Here is a 21,427-nt window from a genome sequence, read left to right on the forward strand (position 1 = left end):
GTAGATGCTTATTCTGATAGGTTTTGTATTGGTCTGGGTACAGATGTCAACAAGAGTCTGTGATTATGAGGCTGATGCCTGGTTTTTTGGTTCTTTGATGCCTTGATTCCTGGTTGTTATGTCTGATGACCATAACAATCTAAAACCAAGTGCTCTCTCTTTTGTACTTTTGACAGAAGTTTTCAACTTTTTTTCCCCACACATGAATGTTTTCTAATTGATTATTTGTTTAACTCAGTGCTTTGTTTATTCAATTTCACTGGAAAGAATTGAGTTGCTTGCTTCATTTGTATCATGGGGTAATAAAGCCTTGGGAAGTAGGTTCAGTCAATCAAGACCTTTTTGTCTTTGGATAAATGAGCAATTTAATTATCCATTCAAACCAATCCAATAATTTAATTAATTGTAATTGTTACGAAATCTCTAATTGGATAAATAAGAAAAATATTTGAATTTATAAACATAAATATTATACATCTTAATAAATTAATAAGCTTTAAGTATCTTAAACAAGTCCAGACCCTTGATCACTTATCTCAATTTATCCCATAAATATTCAAAAAACACTTCTTAATGGACTTAATAAACAAACCAAAGTTGAATCTTTTTTTTTTTTTTGAAAGTTAAAGATGAACCATTTAATGCAAACTGTATTCACTTTCACCTCCATTTCTTCTCTGTCCATTTTGCTAGAGACAAACATAGATGTAGCAAAGAAAATTTGATTTCAACCATTTCATGCAGGAAACTGATGATGATGATGATGATGGAATAAAAGCACAAAACATGACAACACCTAGGTAGCTTTTTCATTAAATATGGCCATCAGTCAATCAAAGAAACTAGAAGCACCTTCTCATATACCAATTACAGCTTGTATCATCTTTCCTCCCTATTCAAAATTTAATATACAGGTGAGACATTAGAAAGGAAAAATTGTGGCAAAATCCCACCTAATCTATTGACCTCTTCAATTCCTATAGAGTATCTTATGAGAATAATAAGTTCCAATAGAAATAGCAAAAAGTTTGCTACCCAGGACAACACTAAAAGGAATGGGGGAAAGATAGCAAAAAAGAAAACGGGCAAAACAAGTCGGCAACATATTTCCCCAACAGACATGACCCTAATAAATCTGAGATGCCTTTAATATTTACACTCCAAAAAGCAGGCAAGAGTTTCACCCTCCCGAAAGTTCCTCCCTGAGTTTCTATGTTGCATCCTCGCAAGATTTTAACAGTTCAATAATTAGTATTCCAATTTATCTGTGCATGTTGAGGCTGCTGGTAAGCACCAGTTGGGGGACCCACAGTTTCGACAGCTGCAGCCATGGCTTGAGACTGCTGTAGCAGGGTATTAACATTGGAAGGAGCAGCCATTGTTTGTGGTGACTGATAAAGTCCAGCAAAGGCCCCATGACCAGCCTGCGCTGGAGAGAAAGGAACCTGTTGGCCATGAAGAGAGAGGTTGTACAAAGAATTAACCTGCAAGTTGGATAAATCTTGCCCTGGTGCAGGCATCCAGAGAGCTGAACCTTCGTTCTGCCAAAAAAAAAACCCCAAAACATAGTGTTAATATTAACTTGGTAGTTGCTAATAGAAATACTGTGGAAAACATAATAAAATACTATTCGCATTTAAGCTAAAAGAAGAACCCCATAACTATGATCATTATACATCACAGTAAAACACTTTTAATAGAAAATGGTTAAGAAAAGTGTATAAGGAAACGAAAGCAAAACCAACCAGTGGTCCTGTTGTGTATATATGATTTTCCTTCAACTGCAACACTGCAAGATCCTCCTTACTGCCAGAGCTTCCAGAGGTCGCTGATGGGACAGATATATTGAAACCAAGAGGTGGAGAAGTCAATGGACCGTAGCCAGATGGGATTGTGAGGTGAGCAGGATTTCCTGCATTAGTTCCAGGCTTGAACTGCGGAAGAGGGAATTTGACCCCAGGTGCAGCTGCCCCAGGTGGCATGTATACATTGCCAGTTGAAGGCTGCTGGGGGAGCCCACTGGGGTTTAAATATTGTTGCATCGGATGCATATAAAAAGGTGGAAGATAGTGGGGATAAGGAAAGTAATTAGGGGGAAATGGCTGCCTGAAAAGGTGAACTGCTTGTGGGGCTGCAGCAACAGAGCTCTGAACAGGTGGTGTTGAACTGCCAGATGGAGCTGGAGAATTCCCACTCTACAAATTGGACAAATTAAGTTTAAGAAGCACATAATTATAATAGCATAAAGCATAGGCCAACATTTGATGTTAATATGACAAAACAAAAGAATACAAGTTAATTTTCTGAAGTTCACAGGGATGTATGATAACTTTTTCTCGTCCTATTCCACTCTACTTAAGCACTATAAACTATAAAATGATTTCAGTAATTGCGTATATAAACTATAAAAGACAGTAAGGGCTGAAGAAAATACAAAAAAAGGAAATGCCAAGTACTAGAACTATTTTTTGAAAGCACACTATAAGCCACCTGAGAAGATGCAAAGGATTTTTAATATGTATGAATCATGGTGGGGTACCATAACCAATTAAATCAATAAAAATATGACAGTTGCGACAAAGAAGCAAGTGCTTACAGCAAAGTTTATAAGGCGAGAAGCATCAGGTGCCCGAGCGTCAGGTCCATCAAACTGTGCAAGGTGGCTTGCTGATGCTGGAATGAAACCAAACCCATAGCTTGGGACATTTGGAATGACACTCTGATTAACTTCTGGGTGCAAATGCATTTCTTGATTTGAATGGTTGCCTTTCACGTCTGCATCAGATGAAATATTGCCATCTGATTCTGGCACTTTCTCAAACTCAGAAGGAGATTGTGGTCGATCAGAATTATCCCCTTCCACAGCTGATAATATGCCTTGGCTACTGCATAAATCATAAAGGCCGAATAAGATCTAAAATAGTAAGAAACAAAATAGATTACTAAGAACACTACATAAAGATCCCAAATACTCTAGCAGTATATATCAATAGCAAATTAGCTGCATTTATAACTAAGGACATTCATCCAAACGTGCTTTTCCTCAGTAATCCCACCAGAAGGTACAACAGATTAATTATTTCTTGTTTGATTCTTCAAAAAAGGTTGGATGACAAAACACTAGGGCTCCATTACCAGTCACCCCATGGCTCATCTAATAGCTTTAATAAGTTACAAAAGAAATTAAAACTAACACACCAGCAACACCTCAAAACTAAATGTTAAGATGGAAAAAAATGATTTCTGGAATCATTAGATACTTTCCAGCAGAAGACAAGTAATACATCAGACAAAATATAAATTTGGATAAAAGTCAAAACTATAACGTCCACCAACCTGGAAGATGGCTCTCCAGCAGTTTCATCACTACCATGAGAAGTTTCAACAGGGCATGCAGAGTTAATCTCCACACTAGTGCTGTTATCATGTTTTGTTCCTTGTCCAAAACTAGCATCAAAACTTCCAAAAGTTAAGCCATTTTTTAATGCTTCAGAGACTTGGAAGTGGGTGGGAAAAGTAACATGTTGACCATTGGGAACATTTGAATCAGGAAGTAATTGAGAATTGTCTTCAACGGTGACAGCTGCAACCTCAGATGTGACCACTGTTTCAGGAACAAGTACCAAGTGAAATCTCCAATAAAATGTAAAACCACCAAAAAGTTCAGAAAGACAACCTTAAAGTATAAGATTTTTTACATCAATATCTAGGTAAAGGATGCTTCAAAAGCAGATAATATTAGAGAACAATAAATGAATAAATTACCAACACTTATGCTTAGAATAAGAACTTAGTTATTATTGTTCAAAAAGAAGCAAAAACATTAGAAAAAATAAGGCAGTCTAAAGTGCAACAAATGGGTGCAAAACCTAGAAACAGCTTGCAATGCAAAGAAGATTAAAAAAAGTTAAGCAAGATTTCCAAAGAATTTTTTATCCTTTCTCCCATAATACGAAGAAGGACAACAAACCCATGCACCACAACTACTATACCTACCAACTGCCAAAGTGAAGGGACTAAAAACAGAGGCCTCCCACACAAGAATTTGCATTTCAAAATAGAATATTGTACATCAAAAGGAGGTAAAAAAAAGAGACAAAAAAATACACAGCAATCACATAAAATGCTACATTTTATGGTATCCCAAATCATAAAAAAGAGGTAATACCTTGCAGTAAGGAGGGCTCTATGGTCTTGGGCTGCTGAACCTGTTCAGCAACCTTTGATTTGCTCAGGGCCTTCTTTCCAGGCATTGAGCTTGGAACCTCAGAGGCTGCTTTCTCAGTCTTAGATACATTAATATCATGGGAAACATGTTTGTTTCCTTGAGTATGGTTTACTTCAGCAGCTTCCTGTGGGTTTCCAATTTCACGTTTTATTGTACTCACAGCACCAGCATGACGGGACACGGTTGGTGCCAACACAGGATCTGCAGCAGATGAACAGACACCAGACACGGATGTTGAAGTGGCAGAAGTTGATGAGGGATTAGAATTTGATGTGGACTTCTCTTGATCTTTGATCAGAGAGCCAAAGGACTGAGCAGGAATGGGGGCAGGAGGTTCGGAGACAGCTGGTTGCACTGAAACAGTCACTAGCTTGTTTGCAAAAAAGCCATCTTTAGTTTCATTACTAGCACCACCTGCAGACAATTGGGATCCACGTTCATCACTGGAGCTCCCATTTGGTAAAGTTGTAGTGCCATTTGGTATAGCAGTAGATGTTCTGCAATAGAACGAAACAAAATTTAGGCTAAGATGTAACAGCATTCTCTAGAGGTAACCAATTAAGTCAGATTGAGATACAAAAAGTAATATCCTTATGCATATTTACTTTGTCGTCTGAGGTGCTGCATTACTTTTCGCTTTCTGAGAAACTGACAAAGGCATAGAACCCCTATCTGAGGTATGATTAACCCCATTCTCCCTTCGAGCGGATGCATTCCTTCCACCTCCAGCATCTTAAAGAACAACGCTTGTTAGATGAGCAACTTACAGATAAACAAGTTAAATTCATATATTGCCGCATACATATGAAAAGGAAGAAAAAAAAACCTCAGAACTTTACCAGCTGATGTATAATATTTCCCCCGACTGCCCCGGCCCCCTCGTCCCTGTGTACCAGCTGTCTGCATCATATTAGCTGTCTGCATCAAAGAAGAATTGAGTTATAATTCACAATTCACTAAGCTAACTAAAGCAAAACTCAATGAAAAAAAATCCTTCAAAACCAAATTTGAGTAAGCAATACTCTTAACACATTACATCAGTTCAGTATATTTTTTTCTCCTTATTGTGACACTGGCATAGTTGCTACCAAGCAAACACCAAACAGAATAAAGTATTATAGAACCAATAGTATCATTGAAAACCAAAATCATAACTGCAGTGGAAAACTTGTCTATAATTGGTAATCGCAAAGAATAGAAGATCAAAATGAAGAAAAATTCTATTTTCACCAGTTGGAAAGGAAAAGAACACTTGCCTCCTTTTTCCTAACGCGTTTTCTTTTCACCTCATGAAATGTATCTGCAAACCAAACAAATTAACAGCCATACTGTCAATAAGTAAATTGCGATATACATTAAGCAAAAACACAGTATGCACTTAACACAATCAGAAAATCCCTTAAAAAAGAAGCTTCATTCCACACATTTGCATGCATTTACCTTAAAGGCAGTGGTTTTTGCCTAAAAGAATCTTTTATCTATCATAGACCACCATAGCTAGGATGAAACGTTGAAACTTTAACTCTTAGAATATAGAATTGTTACTTTAAAAAAGATTATCAGATTATGCGGGTGAAAATTACTAGTAGTTATTAAAACCTCTAATCAAACGGACAAAGATTGGAAAAAAATTGGCAGAGTGCTACACAGGATAAATAAAGCTAAGCACACACATTATTAAATATCTTGAATTTCTTTAATCTACTCCCTTTTCCCAGCAACCAAGAAACATCCAAACAGTGCAAACACTTTCCATTAGCAAAACAACCAAAATCAAGCCAAGCCCACCTCTCAAAATCCCAACTTTCTTCACTCTTCCAACACAAAGCACGAAACCAACAAACCAAACAATGCCCAATCCACTTTCCATTAGCAAAAGAACATGAGAAAGCAGCAAAACCCCACCCCTCAAAAATCCCAACTTTCTTCACTTCTTCAACACCAAACCCACACAGGAACAATAGATCATAAACCCACCAAACCCTCAGAAACCATAAAACCCTAAAAAAGAAGCAAGAAAAACCCTTAAAAACACAGCTAAGAAAACAAAAAGTACCCAAGAAACCAAAAACATCAAAGTCTTGATTATTACCCAGATAAAGAAGCTTTTGGGCACTTTCATTAGGATCCATAGAGCACTCTTTGAGCACTGCATAGATTTCTTCATCGCTGTGTTGCTTCCCTGTGATCTCCCTTATGCTTTGGATCGTTTTCTTTGCATTGTCTGGGATCGAAACCCCTGACCCCTCACCTCCACGTCCACCACCGCCGCCGCCGCCACCTTTGCTGCTCATGGTAGCAAAGTGAGAAAAGAGAACAGAGAAATGGACAAAGGAGAGAAGAAAGAAAACAAAGGAAAAAAAAAAAACCCGTAATGAATTGGTTATGTATTTATAGTTCTAATAAGTAGGGCATAATTCAAGATGAATAATAGTGAAAAAAAAAAGTATGCTATAAAATTTTTTTGGGTTTTTCTTCTTTTTTATTGATGTTGATTAATGCTAAGAGAGAATAGTAGGGTTCTTGTCTCTATATTATATATATATATATATATAGAAAGTGGGGGAAGTGAATACAGGCTCAAGGAAGCTAAATTCACCTATTGTGGAAAAATTTTTTTAGTTTAGTTTATTTCTTTTTTTTTTAGAGATATCTCAAAATAAAGTTCTTTCATTTATCTAATTCTTTTATTTTTTATATAGTACAACTTTATTTTTCTATAATTTTTTTACTTTTTTTTATTAAAAAATATTAAAGATTTATATTATAAAATAAATTTTTAAATTATAATAGATAATTTTAAAAATTAAAATTTAGAAAAATATGAATATTTAAAGAAGGGACATTGAGTGAGTTTATTCTATAACATGTGCTTTGTAGAAAATTAATATAATTTTTTATATATTCATGTAATATATGTTTCCATAATGGTAAATTTTCTTGAAAATTCAAAGGTTCAAGAAATCAAAACCTAATAAAGAGATCAAGAAATAAAAACTATCGAGGAGGACATTCATTTTATGATCTATTAATTTTAAGACGTCAATTTCAATTATCTTAGTAAAAAAGTAAATAGAATTATAAATTAGATTGTTCGAAATACAAAAAGTAAACGTTGTTCTTTTAATTGTTTATTTCGAGTTAGTCAAATTGGATATATTGATAAAGTTTCTATATAAGGTCAAACTCATTATTGTGAGCTATAAGTAAGAATAAAATTTAAAGACATTCGGATTTTATATTGATTCTTATTATATATGATTATGATTACACCTATAAGCTATATGTACAAGTGAGTATTAATTTATTTCAATTGAATAAATACATCAAAATCAATTGAATTCGTTTATTTGTGGTTTGGTTTCGACTTTAATTAGTCACTTGATTTGATGTATTCAATCATTTCAATTGATTTTTAATTTGAAGTTTACAATCCAAATTAATTAAATTTAAGTCGGTTTTGATTATTTAAATTTAATGTATGATTTAACCAATTTGGTTCTTTTTCATAAAAATTTGATTGTTTCGGGTTTTGAAATTTAAAAAACGGAATTGATCAAATGTTTTTGTTAGAAATGATTCGATTTAGTCAATTATGTTGGTTGATTTTTAATTCAAAGTTTACGGTTAAATAGATCAAATTAGTCAAATTTAAGTCGATTTTGATTATTTCAGTTTTAGAATATGATTCAATTACTTTTTATGAAAGTTTGATTAATTTAGTGTTTGAAGGTTAAAAACCGAACCAACAAAATATTTACATTAAAATTAATTTGATTTATTTGATTATCTTAATTGATTTTTAATTCAAAATCTACAATTGAAACAATCAAATTTAAGTCAATTTTGATTATTTTGGATTTAGAGTATGATTCGATCGATTCGATTTTTTTCATAAAAATTTGATTAATTTGGTGTTTAAAGTTTTAAAATCGAACCGATCAAATATTGAGATATAATTATACATTAATGTTTTCATTTGATAATTTAGACAAAGGCCCATAAATCCGATACCTTAAAGCCAATCCAGCCGACAGGACAACCCCGGACTTCAAACATGTCGCTATCCTGGAATCCTACGTGGCAGCCAGAGAAGTCGGTGGATATATATGTCCATTCCTCATTTATTCGGTGGCAAAACAGTCATTTCAAAAAAAGCATCCTCCTTTTATATGCCCACTCACATCCTCTTCTTATAAAACCCTAAATGCCCCTTTCAATTTCCCCCAAATTGTAGAAACAAGCAAAGCGATTTTACCCCCATGGGTTCCAAATCCAGGAACGATAACCCCTTTAGTGGCGATGGAGCTAGCCCTGGGTTAGAATCTCCCTGTTTCTCGCCTCTCGATTCCATTTAATTTTGCCCCTGTTTGGTTCCCGAGAAAATTTGAGAGGAAATAAGAAACGAAATTGCGGAATATTTCTATTCTCTCTTTCTTTATTGTAAGTTTTGATTTTTTTTTTCGAATTTGCAGGAAGATTTTTATCGGAGGATTGGCCAAAGATACTACCTTTCGTGAGGCTTTATATTTATTTTTCCTTTTGATTTTTTTATATTTTTTCGTTGAATTAAAAGGAGCTAGATATGAATTTGAAAAAACTGAATTGGATTTAATTTTTTTGATTATTAGATTTAATGGGGTTTTATTTGTTATGAGTAATTAATTATTTAATTTGGTGTTTTTTTTTTTTTTACTAATGCTATTGTATTGATGGATCTGTAGCTCAATTTAATAAGTACTTTGCAAAGTATGGGGAGATAATTGATTCGGTAATTATGAAAGATAGATACACTGGTCAGCCTCGCGGTTTTGGATTTATTACATATGCTGATCCTTCTGTTGTTGATAAGGTCATTGAGGAGGACCATATCATCAATGGAAAACAGGTAAACCATATTTGTATTAGATGACAACACAATAAATTCATTACATGTTTTCTTGCGGATAGTGTATAATAGTGTTACATATATATGGTTGAGTTAATGTTTAATGAGGTAAATTTTGTGGTTTTAAGCAATTGTGGTAAAGCCGAATATAGAGTTAGAATGTTGTGTTATCAACTAGCTGATCCTTGAAATATGTAGCCTAATTGAGATGCTGATGAAAATTTTTGGTCAATAGAACTATGAAATAATGGTTTTTGTGTGTGTGCGTGCGCGTGTGTATTAAACAAATTAAGGAAGATGCTTACAAGATCAAATTGAAGCAGGTTGAGATAAAGAGGACAATTCCTAAAGGCTCTAGTCACTCAAAGGATTTTAAGACGAAAAAGATATTTGTCGGTGGTATACCATCCTCAGTCACAGAAGGTATGGATGCAGAGTCTTAGATGTTGTCTTTTCACAGTAGATTGACTATGACAATGTGTTGTTTAGTATACATCTTTCTCTGAGTGGTGCTTTTGTCATTCAGATGAATTTAGGAGTTTCTTCTCCAATTATGGGAAAGTGATGGAGCATCAGATTATTCGTGATCATGCAACCAATAGGTCTCGTGGATTTGGCTTTATAATTTTTGACAGTGAAGAAGTTGTAGATGATTTGTTATCAAAAGGGAATATGATTGATATGGCGGGTACCCAGGTAAGTGTAGTGAAATTGGACATATTTTCCAAGGAATCAGCATGTAAACAGGTTTATGTCTGTTATGGAGTTTGCATTATTGCATTCCCCATTCATCATATTCACAATAATAGGGTTGTCAGTTTACTTAATTTTTAGTACCTGATCACATAAACTACCCCAGTGGCAGTGGTTTATGTTTCTAATTTTAGATGGAGATTGATACAGGAATAGATCTCCCAAGGAAAAGGGCTATCAATTTAGTTTACATGCAGCCAACCTTAGGTTAACTAAGTTGCTTTGTTGTAGGTGGAGATCAAGAAAGCTGAACCAAAGAAAGCCTCAAACCCACCACCTGCTCCCGCATATGGTAGTAACTCTAGGGGCCGTTCTTATGATGATGGCTTTGGTGGGTATGGTGGTTCATATGGGGGTTTTGATGGAGGGTTTGGTCCAGGTCCTTATAGGACACCTGGGAGTCTTGGTGGTAGACTTGGTACTGGTTATGGATATGGTAGTGGTGGTGGTGGTGAATTTGGAGGTTATGGGGGGTTTGGACCCAGTAGTTTAGGAGGCTACCGGGGTGAATCTTCCCTTGGTTATTCTAGCCGCTTTGGACACTATGTTGGTGGTTTTGCTGGGGGTTATGGTGGAAGCAGTGTAGGTGGCTATGGCCGAGGAGGTGATGGTTATGGCAGTTATGCAGGTTCAGGCTATGGTGGTGGTTATGACTCTGGTCCTGGTGCTAGTTATGGTGGAGCAGGTGGGCTTTATGGCAGGGGAGGCTATAGTAGCAGTAGTCGATACCATCCATATGCAAGATAGAATGCAGGCATTGTGATGCAGTTGCTTACTATTTGCCATAGAAGTTCCATACAGTTTTCTTTAGATCTGCGTTGTGAATCATTAGGCACTTTCTCACAAGTACTAGAAGTCTTCTAATTGTAGCACGTGGGGAAGGCTTTCAAGATCAGAGGAGATATTGTGTTAGACTATTGTTCCATTGTATGATTAAGAAAGCACTTCATGTTAGTGCTTGATTGCTTTGTTCTAGTCTATTTTAATTTGGTTTGTTATGTAGACTATAGCAACCTTTTTGGAGTTTGTTAGTTAGACATATTTCCCCTTATTTCTGTTTAGCTTCTTATCTTCTTTAGATCGGTCTCTCTTTTTCTAGTAATCATTTAGATTGCTTCAAATGTTGACTCATCAGGGACAATGCTGTCTAGGCAAATGAGCTAGATTTGCAATCGTAGATGATATAATATTTAAGTTAGTTTGATATTCAGTTACTTAAATTACTATTAGGATTAAAATAGGGAATGCTTGGTAAGTGTTAGGAGCTGTTGGGGCGTGGATGGATTTTTGTCACCCTATTCCAAATGTTCTTCTGAGGTACCTTTAGGAGGAACACTTCTTGCCGGCTTTAACATGGTTGTTCCCTCATGGTGGTTTGCTGTCTCTTGGGTGCACATTGTCCTCTTAATCGCTTCCATTGCAGTTGGCAATTTAGTTTTATAATTCTTCTCAAGTTGTTACTTTGGTGAAAGCATGCTACCTGTGGCGAATAGCTGAATACGTAAAACTTTTCTCGTGTACTTGATGAGGCTGCGAGCTTGTTGGAACATGTCTTGTCTTTTTCTTTTCAATTTTGTTGTACCCTTGGCATTCCTTATTTAACGAAATCTGTTGCCATCCCATTGTGAAATATGCTTGATTATGATGTAAATGTCGGATTGCCCATGATAACATCAACTGATATGAATATTGATACTTCGATAGTAAAATCCTTATTCTGATTATCTCTTCGATATATATATTTGTTCAAAAGCATTCTGAGAACTTCTAAGGTAATTGTATCAAGAATTAGTGCCTGAGCATGTCAAGAAGGGCATCGCGGATAACAATTCCACCAGGTTGTTCGACAGGGCTAAGCAAGATGCATGTAACCAAAGAACCAGACATTGTGCAGCATTGCATGAGTTTGTAGACCAAATTCTAATCTTCAAAATGTGTTTAATGATGTTATGAGAAACAGGTGTGACCCCATCAAAGAGGCAATGAAAGTTAAGCTCCAAGGATGAAGTATTTGAGCTAAAAAATGCAACATAGATGGGATTAAGCCTTGTATTTCTTTTCATTCGGAAAATGAAATGGAAACCTATGTACCCCAAACAATAATGTTGAATGAAATGAATTAAGAGATTATGAAATGCTGCATTGGAGGAGCCACGCTAATGCTTACGCTCACGAACTCTTAATTTTAATGAAAAATTACAGGACGGTTATGTTTCTCTACTTGGTATATGATACGGCTTACGCAATAATCGACTTGGTATATGAAATGATCACATCAAATATCAATTGTTATGTGGATAATAATCTTAAGTCATAATATAAGTTGTATATAACGGGAAACAAATACAAGAGGATTAAGATCGAATGATAAAAAAGTTAAGAATTTTTAGAAAAAAAAAAATAAATAAAGATTTTTGACATAAAATATAATAATTTAAGGTTTTTTAATATTTAATTGAAATTAATTTATTTATACAGTTGGTTTCTATTTATATATTTTCGCTAAAACGCCAAAAACGACACCGTTTGGATAATCCTCACAACTTCCTGGGAAATTTTGATATGATACTACTAATGCAATATAAAAAACTCATAAAAATTAATTAATAATAAATTTTTTTAAATTTTTTTATGAAAATTTCCCACCATTTCTTCATCTTGACGCCTCTTCGGTCTTTCTGAATCTGTTTCTGCCCACTCCTTTCCATGGCTGCTCTTGTCATTACAGTTCTCGTCCTTCTACACCATCCAAGCTGGAAGCAGTTCTTTCCCTTTCCTCATCCCACGGCAGAGGCAGAGCCAACCCAAGCAACCACCATGATCCTCACAGCCTCTGCCCCAAGTAGAGGAGCAGAGCAGGGCAGGGCAGGGCAGAGTCAGAACGCCATACTGTTTGAGGTTGACAAGGGGCCACGGGAGCTATGAAAGAGCATTCTTTCCACACTACCCACAACTAAAAATATGAAGGAAAAAACTGGGTCGTTTTAAGTGAATACTATTTCTTTATTAACTTGAATTAATTCCATCTTTTTTACCTTGCTTGAACCAAAAGCATGAAGGTATTAGAGTTTGACATGTTTTGGAAGTTTGGGTTGAGTTTTGTCTCTAATTTGAAAGTTGAAACTTTCTAAATTTTATTTGAAAATTGAAACTTCCTAAATGTTAGGAACTCTTATTACATAAGAATTGTTCAGATACCTATAAATACTTGTTCATGCAAGAACCCGAAAGCAGTGTGACATTAAAAAGTTAAAGAAAGAATCTTACAGTTTTATGATCAGTGTGATGGGTGACAACCCTTTGTGCCGGAAGGATTGCGTCATGAAGAAGCAGAGCGTTGTGGAAGGAAAGAAGAGGGAGAGAGGGAAGGAGGATCCAGAAATCAATGCCATGTTCGATGCTGTCAAGAGGAGGAGGAAGGTCGAGAAAAGTCCAGAAGAAATCAGCTTGTTTGTCGAGAAAGTACTGGCTGAGCTCACGATCGTTGCTGAAGACGATGCACAACTCAACAGAGAAGACCAACCTGCCATCAACAAGCTCAAGAAGTTGCCATTTCTCGCCGAGGTTTTGTCCAAGAAAAGCTTTCAGCTTCAGTTCTTGGATCATGGGGTTCTCACACTCTTGAAGAACTGGCTAGAGCCCCTTCCTGACGGCAGCCTGCCGAATGCCAATATCCGTGGAGCAGTTCTGAACATCCTGGCAGATTTTCCGATCGATTTAGAGCAACATTACCAACTAGAGCAGTTCAAGAAGAGCGGCCTTGGAAGGGCGATTATGTTCCTATCGAAATATGACGAGGAAACAGTTTCCAACAGAAGGGTCGCTAAGGATTTGATAGACAGATGGAGCCGAAGCATCTTCAACAAGAGCACAAGGTTCTCTGACCTGAGAAATGATGATATTCATGTTCCCGTGATGAAAAAGCCTGTGAGCAAACCTGCAATGATGGAAGTAAAGGCTTGTGATTTGGACGTCAGTGTTGCCAAGGAGCAGAAGCTAAGTTCTCGACCATCTTCTTTGAGGCAACATGTTACAAGGCCCGAACCAGCTTCACTTGTTTATACAGTACGTCCCCAATCTAAGTACAACCCAGAGATAGCCAGAACTTTTGCTAGACAACAACGAGTACAAGGAGACTCTCGCCAAAGGATAGAGCAGAGGTTGAAGCAGTTGAAAGCATCGAGAAAGAAGCCGCTGCAAGCTGCAAAGCTTAGTGCTGAGGGTCGTCGTGTGCTCCTAAGTGTGTGATGTTAAACAAGTCGATATATGTTCTATTAGACCTTCTTGACTGTTTTAGCTGTCAAAGAAATTTTCTGTAATTTTTAAGTTGTTATGAATGAAGTTAAATTTTTTAGCATCATTGTCTGTCTTTTCCATTGTCATGAGTAGATTCTCTAGTTTTTCGTTTCCCTACAATCTAATCAAAATATAAAATATTCACGTTCGGCTTTGTGTTTTCTGAACATTCTGAGATTAATAATCATCCCTAGCACAAGGTTATGAGCTACTGAGATAGACAACAAAAGCTGACATCTAAAGTCCTGAGAGTCTATTGCAACATGATTCAGCCTCTGGAAATCATTTGTGTGTGTTGTCTCCCAAAGAGTAAGCGCTAGAGCTTGCTGTCATGGATTTCTCTATTTAGATTGGTTCAAACATTCCCAAAAATATAATATGAAAGAGGATTGCTGCTGCTGTTACAGTTTTAATGTGTAGTTATCAGGTACAATGGCGACTCTTATGATTATGCTGTCACTGATAGTATTGGTGTTCTCTTGTTGTAGTCATTCTTGTGCTTGTTCATCCAATTTTTGAGCTAAGTCTTTTAATCTAATTATCAAATTTGGATTGCTCAAAGATCAAAGTTGTCATGAGCTAAGACTATGGACGTACCCTTGGTCAGAGTGGCAGATGTTCTTTTCACTGAAAGAATGAAGAAAAGATTGAGTGAACGGCGTGATAAGTTGCTACAGAATAGGAGTAGAGGGCCTCAAGATCAAGGGGCTTCAAATGACTTGAATCAACAATTTCAACCACTTTTCTTTAAGACGCGTCCTGCTCTGAGTTTGAATGGATTCACTTCTCATCAACTCAGTCTGATACGAGTGGTAAATGTTGTTGCATATCTCTCTGGTTCTGTTTGTAATGTCTTCTCAATTTATTGATCTCCTACATTCAGCTTCTTCATTGTGACTCTCATCTGGAAACATTCTTGAAGACCATTTCATTCCTGTATCATCAATATATGGTGTTAACAAGAATTATCTTTTAAATGGCTTTATCTTGTCTTTACTGAGGACATCGGATTTAATCCAGGAAACTGACCCTGCAGGTCACAAGGAAGCATTTCAAAGATCTTGTTTATGTTCGTTTCAATGGTGAAAGTTCTTCACAAGAATTAGTGGTTTTTACAGATTCAGAGAGTGATGAGGACAGACTTGTGGTAAGACACATCACATCTGTGAGGAAGATCTGTCGAGTAGTTCCATATATTAGATGATGAACATTCAACTGTTTCTTTTATACAAAACACTAGTTCACATTTACATGTTAGAGGAATTTCTAAAACGTAAAGGCTAGAATTGTAGATTCTATTCTGTTTGTTTCCTTCCAGAGGTAGAATGGATTTGTCTTTGGCCTGGTAAGGCTTTCTGAGAATTTAGTTTCACAAGTGGAGCAAATAGTTAAGTGAAAAAAAAAACATGGAGATTCAAGGCATGGATGTTCGTATGATGGCATCTTATGCAGAAACCTGATGAATCCTTTCTTTGTTTTAAAGCTTGCTCAACAGATATAGATGAATCCTTAGCAGAATAAACTTATCAGAAAGGCTAAAGAAAGCAAAAGAATGGCAACAAATCAAACTCATGACAGAAACAGTCATTAAACAACAGAAAGCACAAAATAGGTTTAAGAGTATCAAATACAATAAACCATGGAGGTAAGGAATGAAACCAAATAAAACAGCTCCTATACTAGATAGTATACTACATCAGCAAATACATAACCAACATGCCTCCAAGAGCAGTCATGCAACTGTCAGCTTGATGGTAGAATTCTGTGGCGGCGGCCCCAAAAATGAGTCCCAAGCACCCCCATCATGATCAGATACATCATCGCCATGAGGTGAAGGTGCAGGCTGAGGAGAGCTGATTGCAGGGTGCACCATCACCCGAACAACCAGTTTCTGACCAGCTTTGCAGTGACCACGCTCCCCACTGATGAAGTAGAAGAACCCGTATCGACCAAACTGGAAACCAGTGTTCCCATCTTCGAACTTAGAGATTGGATTAGACACACCGCACTTGGTGCAGCTTGTCTTGTTCACCACCAGCACTGAGTCATCGTTGTACATGAAATCTAATGAAACCTGTTCCTGGTAGCCCATTCATTGTATAGTAGGCATACGTAAAAGGCAAAGCAATTGGGAAAACGATGTCGTTTCCCCATATTTTGGGATTTTCCTCCTATAATTATAAATAAAAGTTTTAAATTAGTAAAATTAATTTGAACCTTTAATTTAAATATTTCTTTATTTATATGGTAAAATAAATTACTAACATTTTTTAATATTATAACTCAACATTATGCATAATAGTATCATATGTGAAATTAAGCTTGTATATCATAAATTAATTTAAAATTAAAAAAATAATGGATGAAAATTTTAATACATTAATTGACAAAATAAATCAATTATTAGCAACTAAACTTTGATCAAACACAAAAAATAATAATAATATAAAAACTTTAATCAAAATATGAAGAAAAAAACTGGGTCATTTTAAGTAAATACTATTTCTTTATTAACTTGAATTAATTCTTTCTTTTTTACCTTGCTTGAACCAAAAGCATGAAGGTGTTAGAGTTTGACATGTTTTGGAAGTTTGGGTTGAGTTTTGTCTCTAATTTGAAAGTTGAAACTTTCTAAATTTTATTCGAAAATTGAAACTTCCTAAATGTTAGGAACTCTTATTACATAAGGATTGTTCAGATACCTATAGATACTTGTTAATGCTAGAACCTGAAAGCAGTGTGACATTGCAAAGTTAAAGAAAGAATCTTACAGTTTTATGATCAGTGTGATGGGTGAGAACCCTTTTTTCCGGAAGGATTGCGTCATGAAGAAGCAGAGCGTTGTGGAAGGAAAGAAGAGGGAGAGAGGGAAGGAGGATCCAGAAATCAATGCCGTGTTCGATGCTGTCAAGAGGAGGAGGAGGAAGGTCGAGAAAAGTTCTGAAGAAATCAGCCTGTTTGTTGAGAAGTACTGGCTGAGCTCACGGTCGTTCCTGAAGACGATGCACAACTCAACAGAGAAGGCCAACATGCCATCAACAAGCTCAAGAAGTTGCCATTTCTCACCGAGGTTTTGTCCAAGAAGAACTTTCAGCTTCAGTTCTTGGATCATGGGGTTCTTACTCTCTTGAAGAACTGGCTAGAGCCCCTTCCTGACGGCAGCCTGCCCAATGCCAATATCCGTGGAGCAGTTCTGAACATCCTGGCAGATTTTCCGATCGATTTAGAGCAACATTACCGACGAGAGCAGTTCAAGAGGAGCGGTCTTGGAAGGGCGATTATGTTCCTATCGAAATATGACGAGGAAACAGTTTCCATCAGAAGGGTCGCTAAGGATTTGATCGACAGATGGAGCCGAGTCATCTTCAACAGGAGTGCAAGGTACTCTGACCTGAGAAATGATGATGATATCCATGTTCCCGTGATGAAAAAGCCTGTGACCAAACCTCCAATGGTGGAAGTAAAGGCTTGTGATTTGGACGTCAATGTCTCTAAGGAGCAGAAGCTAAGTTCTCGACCATCTTCTATGAGGCAACACGTTACAAGGCCCGAAACAGCTTCACTTGTTTATACAGTACGTCCCCAATCTAAGTACAACCCAGAGATAGCCAGAACTTCTGCTAGACAACAACGAGTACAAGGAGACTCTCGCCAAAGGATAGAGCAGAGGTTGAAGCAGTTGAAAGCATCCAGAAAGAAGCCGCTGCAAGCTGCAAAGCTTAGTGCTGAGGGTCGTCGTATGCTCCTAAGTGTGTGATGTGAAACAAGTTCATATATGTTCTATTAGCTCTTCTTGACAATTTTGCTGTCAAAGAAATTTTCTGTAAATTTTAGGTTGTTATGAATGAAGTTAAATTTTTTAACATCATTGTCTTTGTCTTTGCGATTGTCATGAGCATCAGTTTCTAGCACCAAGCTTTCTAATCATCAACATGCTTTTCATGTGATATTTAGCAAGACTCATCATCTAAATTTCAGTTGATTGTCAAACCAAAGACATAAGCAGCATGTTGTAAATCATCCCGACTAAGATGATGATAACTCGATGAGTGTTCCCTTACAGTTGAATAAAATACCTTGCAATCCTAAGCTTTTTAGTATTGCTTTCCTCTTATCTGGTGTGTTATGAGATGCAAAGAATTGTTGTGCCTTGCATACCCCAAGCCAAGGAAAATGCTTCACATCAACAGTCTTGGTTGCATTTATGTTGTTGATTTCTACCTACAATCCCCCTTTACAGCATCAAGGAGGTTGAGGACTTGATGAGGAGGTAGAACCTCCTTCATATGCGGAATGCCTCCAACTAACTTGCCTATACTTAGCAGTTTTTCCTCATAACTGGCTGGTTGTGTCTCGGCCTAGCTACTAGGTCGAGGCCCTGAATCCAAAATGCAAAATTCCTGTCAAGATCAAGTATTTCTGGGGTTTTTCTGCACTGTGACAAATGCAGAACCAAGGCCATGAAAATTTGTCCGTGCTTCTTCCACTGATTGAGCTGAATTTAGTCTTTGTTGTATACTGCAAATCTTAAGGTAACTAGCCATGCATTCATCATGGACAATTAAAACGTATGGCACCTTGTATTCACCTTTTTGCTGATCTTCCTGTTTCTTCTCCTTCTTTTTCTTCTTGAACTCAAACTCCCTGTCTCCTGATGAGATGACCACTTAGACTAAGTCTGGTAATTGTTGTATGGTTACCTACTTATATAAATTAACCGAAAATGGCGTTCACGCTTGCTTTCAGAAGACTTCAAATCTGTCAGCCAGTATGGCTGAAAACACCAACCTTGCTCAAGAGTCTCTAAATAGGTTACTTCTTTTTCTGTTACATTCATGTAGATGCATATCAATGTTCCAATTGGGCCTCCCACAAGTCATGCTTCAGCACTGGTAAAATCTTTATGCTTCAGCACTGTGTACTTCCAGGGTGAATTCAATAAAATCGGGGTTGATTTGATAACGCTGTAAGCATGAGCTATTCACTGCAGTGGCTTAGTATCAAAAGAGAGAACTCTGTCATGTAGTGAGCTTTTCACATAGACCATCAAGGGTTGCTGTAACTGTACTCATTTCGTCACAAAGCCCGAACAAGACGAGCTGCAAATGCTCCATCTAGCAAATGTTTCACTGGATTAGAGAGATAGTGACGCCGGGGCGTTGTAAAGGCACCTAGGCGTTATGAAAAACACCAATCGTGGCGAGGTTGAAAACCCCACTAAGGTGAATCACCAATCTTGGCAAGGTTGAAAAACCCCACTAAGGTGAAAAATAGCCAAAATCTCACTTTGGTTGGCTAGGCCAAAGATATTAAAACCTCTTACTCTTTAAAAGAGCCTAGAGAAATAAGCACTCCTTCTTAAGAAAATATTATTTATTAACTCTCAATTCTGAATGTCTCATAACTAACCCTAAGGATCCTATTTATAGTATTATAGGCCCAAACCCTAATCAAACTCTACTTTATATTGTCTAATACAATCAAAATAATTAATAAGAGATTTAAATAAAATAGGTTTTCTATTCCTAAATAGAACATGACTATCATAATCAAATACTAATTCTTAAAAGTATTAAAATAAAATAAGAAAAGAATCCTAATTTAAATAGAATAAAGAAAATAAATCCTAAATCAACTAAATTAGCAAAAACTAAATTTAATAAAATACAATCCTTGACGCTCCTGCGTCATTCTCCTCGAGTCAGAAAAACTCGACTCTGACGAGTAGGCCTGGACATATTCCATGTTGATGTCTGGATCCATATGTTGTCATAGTCCATACCAACCATTTGATCAATTCATCCATTGTTTTGAAAGTTATTTTCCATTCATCTCCAAGTCGTATTCGAATTTGTTGATCTCTTTTCTTCAAATCCATCTTCAAAAACACTTTAGAGCCAATGAACATGTCATCCAATCTAGGGATAGGAAAATCATACTTAACTGTAATCTTGTTAACGGCACGGTTGTCCACAAAGCTTCTCGATAAGTTTCCCGAACTTTGGTTGATCAATTTTGTTTGACCATCATTAGATAAGGATGAAGACACTTTATTCTCCTTAGAGACTAATAAGAGACATAAATGGTTTGACTCACAGTAAGCTTTGTTTAAGCCAAACACAGTGATGAGTGCTTTATCTTCCTCTTGTCTCTTTGGTCGGTCTTCTGGTTTTAATGGAGTCAACATAATTTTTACTCTATCCTTAATGAAGGAATAAGTATTTTTTATCCATCATGGTGAGCTCGACGATCATATTGCTATGGGCGTCCTAACAACAAGTGGCATGCATCCATTGGAATAACATCACACCAAACTTCGTCTTCATACTTATTTCCAATAGAGAATTAAACACAACAGCGCTTTGTTACCTTAACTTTGTTTCCTTTTCTCAGCCATTGTAGTTTGTAAGGATGAGGATGTACTTCAATTTGAAGTTTCAACTTTTCCACCATGTAGTTAGCAATAACATTTTCACAGTTTCCACTATCAATAATGACATTACAAACCTTCCCTTGGGATGTGCACCTTGTATAGAATATGTTGTGACGAAGCCAACTTTCATATTTAGTCATCATGGCAGTGTTAAGGTCACGACGAACAATAAGAGCTTCTCCATGGTTAGCAGAAACTTCTTTTATCTCTTCGTCATCATACTCATCATAGACTGGTTCTAATTTTTCCCAATTCGCATAATCTTCTTCTTCTACTAAGGAAATAATTCTTCGATTCGGACAATCAGAAGCAATATGCCCAAATCCTTGGCATTTGAAGCACTTTTTGTTGACATTAGAAGCACGAGTAGAAGTAGTTTCTTTATCATTATTGTTTGAAGTTTTGGAAGAGTTTACCTTTGGAGGCGGAATGGGTACTGAACTCTGACTTTCATCGTTTGAGATAGATTCTTGTTGTCTAGATGAACTCATTGACCTTTTTCGTGATCGTTGTTTTTCAACCTTTAATGCTAATCTGATGACATCATTTAGGTTCCAATATGGTTGTAGTTGAACAACATCTGCAATTTCAACATTGAGACCCCCAAGATAACGAGTTACAATTTGTTCTTCAGGCTCATGGACATCGCACTTCATGTGAAGTTGCTCGAACTCCATTGTATATTCTTCCACCGTCATTGTTTTTTGCCTCAAGTTATGAAATTTGAAAAAAATTTCTTGTCGATAATGCTCAGGAAGGAATTTACGCTTGAGTTCTTGACGCATCTTATCCCATGTTCTGATCTTGTTGCGACCTTCTCTTTCTGGTT

The 21,427-nt window shown here is 36.6% G+C and overlaps 4 protein-coding genes and 1 pseudogene across 4 annotated transcripts; 3 read left to right on the forward strand and 2 right to left on the reverse strand.

The window, feature by feature from the left end:
* LOC18593242 (GBF-interacting protein 1-like) lies at window positions 775–6,745 on the reverse strand. The gene is made up of 9 exons (XM_007020370.2): window positions 6,321–6,745; window positions 5,485–5,528; window positions 5,068–5,146; window positions 4,834–4,960; window positions 4,169–4,725; window positions 3,337–3,604; window positions 2,597–2,885; window positions 1,746–2,195; window positions 775–1,541 (listed from the first exon to the last, which is right to left on the reverse strand). Exons 1-9 carry the CDS (start codon window positions 6,520–6,522, stop codon window positions 1,242–1,244), a joined length of 2,316 nt encoding a protein of 771 aa, XP_007020432.2. The 5' UTR covers window positions 6,523–6,745; the 3' UTR covers window positions 775–1,241.
* Window positions 8,415–11,593, forward strand: LOC18593243 (heterogeneous nuclear ribonucleoprotein 1). The gene is made up of 6 exons (XM_007020372.2): window positions 8,415–8,546; window positions 8,704–8,744; window positions 8,953–9,116; window positions 9,440–9,539; window positions 9,643–9,812; window positions 10,101–11,593. The coding sequence occupies exons 1-6, from the start codon at window positions 8,491–8,493 to the stop codon at window positions 10,614–10,616; spliced, it is 1,047 nt and encodes a 348-aa protein (XP_007020434.1). The 5' UTR covers window positions 8,415–8,490; the 3' UTR covers window positions 10,617–11,593.
* On the forward strand, window positions 13,047–14,158 carry LOC18593244 (protein IWS1 homolog). The gene has a single exon (XM_018124625.1). The coding sequence runs from the start codon at window positions 13,143–13,145 to the stop codon at window positions 14,115–14,117; it is 975 nt and encodes a 324-aa protein (XP_017980114.1). The 5' UTR covers window positions 13,047–13,142; the 3' UTR covers window positions 14,118–14,158.
* LOC18593245 (early nodulin-like protein 1) lies at window positions 15,898–16,257 on the reverse strand. The gene has a single exon (XM_018124141.1). The coding sequence runs from the start codon at window positions 16,255–16,257 to the stop codon at window positions 15,898–15,900; it is 360 nt and encodes a 119-aa protein (XP_017979630.1).
* Window positions 16,955–17,922, forward strand: LOC18593246 (annotated as a pseudogene).

This window comes from Theobroma cacao, chromosome 7, assembly GCF_000208745.1.
Source record: "Theobroma cacao cultivar B97-61/B2 chromosome 7, Criollo_cocoa_genome_V2, whole genome shotgun sequence".
In the NCBI taxonomy this organism is placed as follows: Eukaryota; Viridiplantae; Streptophyta; class Magnoliopsida; order Malvales; family Malvaceae; genus Theobroma; species Theobroma cacao.